Source organism: Clytia hemisphaerica, unplaced genomic scaffold (genome assembly GCF_902728285.1).
Source record: "Clytia hemisphaerica strain Z4C2 unplaced genomic scaffold, Clytia hemisphaerica genome assembly, whole genome shotgun sequence".
Lineage (NCBI taxonomy): Eukaryota > Metazoa > Cnidaria > Hydrozoa > Leptothecata > Clytiidae > Clytia > Clytia hemisphaerica.
This window is the reverse complement of record NW_027103394.1, coordinates 1583535-1590580: the sequence shown is the minus strand read 5'-3', so window position 1 is coordinate 1590580 and position 7046 is coordinate 1583535. Positions and strand designations below refer to the sequence as shown.

The 7046-nt window shown below is 36.9% G+C and overlaps 1 protein-coding gene across 1 annotated transcript; it reads right to left on the bottom strand.

The window, feature by feature from the left end:
- Positions 1–1050: 1050 nt before the first annotated feature.
- LOC136824962 (uncharacterized) lies at positions 1051–5650 on the bottom strand. The gene is made up of 2 exons (XM_067080946.1): positions 5614–5650; positions 1051–2897 (listed from the first exon to the last, which is right to left on the bottom strand). Exons 1-2 carry the CDS (start codon positions 5648–5650, stop codon positions 1051–1053), a joined length of 1884 nt encoding a protein of 627 aa, XP_066937047.1.
- Between the last annotated feature and the right edge of the window lie 1396 nt (positions 5651–7046).

Below are 7046 nucleotides of genomic sequence, written 5' to 3'. Positions count from 1 at the left end.
AGGTCAAATGGTTTGCTGAAATCAGGGTAAACCAATATAGGTTGTGTCACTAATCGTTGTTTTAGCGTCTTGAAAGCTTCTTCACATTTTTCATCCCAAACAAATTTTTTATCCTTTTGCAAGAGTGTGTTCAATGGTGAGGCTATTTTGGCATAATCGCGTATAAAACGGCGATAGTAGCCAGTTAGTCCCAAGAATTGTTTGATCTGTTTTTGATTTTTCGGAGCAGGGAATTCCTGTACTAACTCAATTTTTGACTTGTCCGGTTTGACTCCTTCAGCTGACACTACGTGACCAAGGTAATTTACGGATCGTTTTCCGAATGAACATTTTGTTGGTTTTAATTTTAGATTAGCCTGGCGTAAACGTTCAAAAACTGCTCTCAAATCGTCTAAGTGGCTTTTAAAGGACTTGGAAAAAATGATAATATCATCCAGATATATTAAGCATCGGTCCCAAGTTAAGCCTCGTAAGATAGTTTCCATTAAGCGCTGGAAGGTAGAGGGTCCTGTGCTTATTCCAAAAGGAACAACGTTAAATTCATACAAACCTTGGGGTGATGTAAAAGCCGTTAGGGGTTTCGATTCCTCATCTAGTTCGATTTGCCAATATCCACTCCTAAGGTCTAGTGTCGTGAAGTAACTTGTTCCATGTAAGGCGTCTAACGTATCTTGGATATGAGGGAGTGGATAACTATCTTTGCGGATAATATTGTTCAGTTTTCTATAATCTATGCAGAATCGATCATTCTTTCCTGGCTTCTTAACTAAAATTACTGGAAAACTATATGGACTCGTTGACTCCCTAATTACATCTTGTTCCAACATATCCTTGATGTGTGTTCTTTTATCTTCTTACGATCTTCGTGCGATGCACGATAAGGCTTTGATCTGATTGGTACGTAATTTTCGATGTCAATATGATGTTTTATGATTGAAGTACGTCCAAGTTCGCTTTGGTCTACAGCAAAGATATCTCTGTACTCTCTGAACAATCGTTGGAGCTGTGCTTGTTGCTGGTCGTTTTAAGTCGCTGTCTGTAAGGTCGACTTCAAGTTTTCTCTTGTGGTTTCGTTTGCATTTGCATTATTGGTACCTCTTCTATTACTGTGACTTCATCAATTGAAGCTACATTTGTTCCTGCATAGAGTGTTACTCGCTGTCCCGATGGATTTAGGATTCTGCATGGGACTTGCTGTCTATTTATTTTCGTCACTATTGAAGCGCATATCACTTTGTGTTTTTCCGAAAAGAAGGGTAGGTTTTCCACTATATAATCTTGTCCTTCAACTGGTTTTAGCGATGTGACACCTGGAATAATTGTTTCACTGAATGGCTCTAGCTGTACATCCTCTATTATGTGGACTTTTCTTTCTGCTGGAATGACTGGTACTCCGTTTGATAGCTTATCTTTGGCTTTGTTTGTTGCTCCTCCTCCTTTGTTGTTTGTTCGTTGCGATGGTCTATTACTGTTTTGTTGTTCTTGGATGAAATCGTATATTTCGTCACACGCCCATTGTTTAACATCAAAATCTAACTTTATTCTAAACCTCTCGTGACATATCATAGTGTGTTTGTTTACATCAATCACTGCTCTAGCTGACCTAAGGAAATCTCTGCCTAAGATTCCGTCATACTCTGCACAATGTGTTACTAAAAATCTTTGGCCTTGCAAGATAAACTTTTGAAAATCTAGATCGACGTATATTTCTCCATCTACTGCGTTTTCTCCATTGACTGTTTCAATTATTTGTGGTGAATAATACAATGGTACTATGTCTCTCCATAATCCATTGTAAATAACTGAGTGTACAACTGAGACAGATGCACCGGTATCTATCAAGAATCTAAATTTGCAGCCATAAATCCAAACTGCAGCTGTCATCTCGTCATCTTGGCCAATAGTATGACATGAGTATTTTGCATCATAGCAATCGTTATATTCGTTGTTTGGGTCCAAAGCCACGTCAAAGTCGTCTTGATATCGTAACTGGTTGTTCCTGTTGTTAATTCTGGAACGATGTTTTCTTGCTGCCTCCCTACTTTGTCTATTACGTATCATATTGATTGATTGATTTCTGTTGAAATTGGTTGTTGCTGGAAGGGCTGGAAATCTTGGAGTAGTTGATCTTTGTTGCTGCCCTGGTAGTCTAAACTGCACTTGTCTGTGTACTGGTGTTTGAATTCGAACTGGCCATCTTTGGCTCTGAAATGGTGCATTTCCTGGTCCGTTTCTGTTAGGATATCGTCGAGGGTTTGTATCTCGGCCTCCATTTCTGCAGTCTCGTGCAAAGTGTCCGTACTTTCCACAGTTGTAGCAACCATCTTGGCGGAAGGATCCTTGCTTATTCTGAGAAATTGGTCTTTGGTGACGATTATCTCCTGATTCTAGTTTTGATAGTCTTTGCTTAACTCTTTGTATCTCATTAGTACTGTCATTCTTTGTAAAATTTATTTTCTGGTTACTTGTTTTACTCTCCGCTAGATTCTTTGCTAATGAGCTGAGGACTGGTATCAGTTTATCAACTTCGCTAGACTTTTCTTCTTCTGATGTAGAAATCAAGGCTGATTCTTTTGCTAGCGCAGCTGTGTATGCTTCTTCTAAAGTCTCTGGAGTTTGGGTTATAACATGTTTTTTTATCTTTTTAGGTAGGCCTTCCATAAAGATTTGTAGTATATCATCGTCACTAACTTTAAGTTTCTTTGCTTCGTTTTGGATTGATCGCTTGAATTCTTGAATGGTTTCGCTGTCTTTCTTTTTACGTCGAGTGAGTTGCTGTCTCTTATAGAATTTGTGATTGACTGGATTGTATTCTGTAGTAAATCTATCTTTAACTGTGTTAAAGTCATTCCTTACTTCTGCCTCTAGTCCATTGTAGAATCTTAACGGTTCCTGGCCTAAGAAGCTTGAAAAAAGTACTGATTTCTGACCATCGGCAACCCCATTGAAGTCACAATACTTGTCAAAACTGATTTAAAAAATCATTTATATCATAATTTTCCTCGCCTTTTTAAATTCCTTGGGCTCTTTTAATCTTACTTTTCGATTATCCTTTAAGAGTGTTTCCATTCTCGTGTCTGTTGCCTGTCTGTCTGCGGCTAGTCTAGTAAGTAACTCGTCCATATCTTCAAAATTCATACGAAAGGGTTCTTCTCCTTCGGATTCCTCCTCTTCTATTACGGGTGTTGACTCTCTGGCCGGGTTCCTCAACTGTGCAAAACTGTCTTCTAGATTCTTACTGTGAATTGGACACGCTTTACTTTTTCCCCGGGTATAAGGGTGCGTACAATTACAGCGCGAATCGCACATAAATTAAAAGTCAGAGAAATTGATGTTAATCAAGGGGTTTGAAAGGTAATCAAGTGCTAATAAAAATATTTTTCTTGTAACTTCTGTATTGAGTTTAGAGCGGCAAATAGGGCAAGCCCAAAACGGTCTTACTGGTATTGTTTCGTATTGTACGTATCTGTCTATCAAACAGGCTTTACAAATTCTGTCCTAAGCAGCACACTTCTGTAAAATCAGTAGAATATTTTCGAGTACAATTAGCACAAGGAAACCGATTCATTTGGTTGGAATAGAGACTCACTAAATCAAATTAAAAAGAAATCCTATAGTAACTGATTATACGACTACTATATTATCATCGGGCGCCATATGTTATTACGCCGATTCTGGATTTGAATCTGCGACTCCGGAAAGCTGGGGTTCTAAGAATAGTAGTCAGTACACGTGAGTTATCATAAGATATTCTTTATATTTTTCAAGATAATAATAATTGTCGCTTACGAACAAACCAGAGTCACTGCGAATTGTCTAATTCCAATTAAGGTACAGAGTCCAATATTAATTATTACCAATTCTGATAAATCCCAGTTATTAACAGTTCAATGTTTCTTTAAATTTTAGTTCAACTACTTCAGTAATGTTAAAAGCTTTACTCTTGCACCGACCCAACAATCCACGTCCATTGTCCTACCGCTTAGCTTTTATATGGAACGTCTTACGCTTCCTTGTAGTAAGTTGGGATCCGAGTTTATCAATAATGTAATGGTTTATCGTGGTTGATTGAAGTTTTCTGAATTTGTCGATTGATGTAGAATTTGACGTTATTCATTATTAATGTCATGTGCTTTTAGGTTAGGATGTTTGTTCAGTTCTGACGTATATGCTCTAACTGGCGTGCACTTAGAGATGTGTTTTCGAAGCTTGTCTTTTGGTGTTGACTTCGAGTGATTGGTGTTTAGCCACAAATTGTGAAATATGTGGTTTTGGCCATGCTGGTATTTGCGTCATAAGTTTGGTTGTTTATTTAGGAAGAGTAAGAGTTTCAGTCACGAATTCTAGATTTGATCGTTCTGTAAGTATCTGAAATTTAGCTCATTATCAATATTTTGAATTTGATTGTTTACCTTCGGGTAGAAAGTTTCGAGCTTTCAACATTCAATTTATTTTTGATTGACTACTGTACATTATGTTTCGTTTATTTTTTCACTTCCCTGTTCTAAGAAATGAAGAAAGGGAGAATTATCCTTGTCGACTTATTTTTCATTTTATTTTGCTCGACGCAGTAAAATTTTAAATCCTTTGGACATCCCTTTCCTGAAATCTTGTTAAACATTTTTTTGAATTTTTGGAAATCGCGTAAATTACGCTTTTGCTGGGCCTTCACGCCTAACGGGCTTCTTGTTTACCACTTCCTCTGGGAGAGGTGAGAGCTGTCCTACCCTCTATTTGCTGATGTGGCTGTCAACTGAAATTTTCGATAAATGGTCTGATGGTTGTTTACATAGACATTGTGGTATCCAAACTTCACGGCACTTTTTTGTGATAATTGATTGCAGTAACCTATTACATCAAATAATTTCATGGAAAACTGTTCTTGTGACTTGATCAAACCAAATATCAACTGCAACAGTCAAGTCAAGTTTAAAACAACATTCGGATTTCGAAATATTTTAACTTTTTAGACACTATAATTTTATTGGAATTATGTCATGGTTAAAATTAACATTCAGCGGATATTGTTGCCAAGCAATGAATATTTGTCACGTTGTCAGCCAATACACTGACTGTTCAACTATTTGAGTAACGCTTTTACAAAAAAGATCATACGCCATTGAAATATTTGGTGATTGTGGTGGTCAGTAAAATTCGTTGAGGAGGTACGGTTTGAAAACTTTTAGACTTTACAACGTGAAGAACAGACACATTATTTTTAGAAGTTGTTTAATTATTCCTCATGAAACGAGAAACACTTTGATGTGGTTTGAGATCAAGCAAACATTACACTATTATTCCCATCCAGATTCGATAAAATACAATTCGATGTTAAGTTGAATTTGTTTGATATTCTACGTTTGACGTTTGATATTCGTTTGATATTTTCAAATTTGGTTTTTGAAGTTCCTGTGATTATTTTTGGAATTGGAAACTATTGGAAGTCAATAGAGTTTATTCTCAAGGGTTTCTGTGCCAAATTTTACCGCTCTCCGTCGCAGTGTGCTCCCACTAAAGATTGGCAACCGTCAAACCTCATTTTGGCCAAAATGACAAAAATTGCAGCTGTTATAAAAGTATTACAAAATTGAGTACAAATGACTTTTCAAATACCTTCAGGTGCTTTTGGAACATCCCTGTCTTCATACATTTCTAATTTTTCCAACATTCTCCTCCTTCGCATACACTCCGCTGTTCTTATTTTTTTGGCACTTTGAGCCTTGAATTGTTCTTAATTTTGTTCTTATTTTTTCTAAGGTAAAAAACAAGTTTTGGTTATTTACTTTACTATTTAGAGGATTTTAGAAACCAGTGATTCTTTTTGCTATAACTCTCTAACTTCAGCCTCTCCACTGTTCTTAAATTGTTCTTATTTTTTGGCATTTTTGAGCCTCATCGTTTTTTTTCTATAAGCTTAACATTTATTAGCATGTGCAGACTCAGTTTTTGATACCTTCATTATTTGTTGGCTTTTTTGTTTGAGAACAATATAATGCTAAGCGTAATGCGAGCCTGACATAGCGCCATAGGGGCAGACACTTGCTTTAAAAAAAAAACGTGTACAGTAATTACTTCAGCAGAAAAAGATCCTAAGTTGCTTTTTTTGTCATTCTGCATTAATAATGGAGTAGTACATTTTGGATTTCTTCGCTTTGCGAAAACAGAACGTTCGTTCCGCAAGCCCTTTTATGTTGATTTACATTAACATTTTTTACTCTTTCTTGAAAAATCAGCTTGGTAAAAAGATATTTTCTTAGACCCCGGTTTTTTCCAGAAAAGGCAAATTTTATACAACTTTTGTTTAGTTTAAATTTTCCACTACCGGCTAAAACCGGGGTATTTCCATAGAAAACATTACATCATAAATTCCCGGGGGGGGGGCACTCATATGATCTGGCCTACGTTATGCGCCACGCTTAAGATTGGGGTTTTTCAGCATCCCAAAATGCACTGTAAGGGTGTGTTTCTGTGAGATTGCACTACAAGGGTCGAATTTTAAAACAAATTCAAAATAATTGATAAAAAGAAAGGTTTTTACTTCTCGTTTGTTTGAAAAAAATTCTGTTGTCTGATAATTACAGCTGACAAGAATTTTATTCTCAGTTTTTCAGAAAATCTTCTAAGCTTCTTTTTTCACGCAGATTTACAGCTGAGAAAAGAGAAAATGCACTGAAAGGGTTCCTTTTCAGCCCTGGGGCCGTCCACATAGTACGCACGTACTAAAATGTCGAAAATCGAGTACCCCTCCCCCTGTAAGCAAATGGCAGCTGTATACAAGTGATTGAGGTATAAACATTTTTGAATTTATCAACCAAAAGACCAGTCACAGAGGCCAGCAAATGAATGCTAAATTGAAGAGGCAGAATATATTAACTTCATGAAGCCATGACCAGCTGACCTCTCCAGCTAAAGAGGATTGTTTCCATAAAAAGAATGTAACTCGTCTCATGGCCCCCGGCGTGCGAATCGAATTCAGGGGGCCAAAAAATATGTCGTCCACCATGGTTGGGCGATGAAGAAAAGTTTCGCCTTTTCACCATTATCTA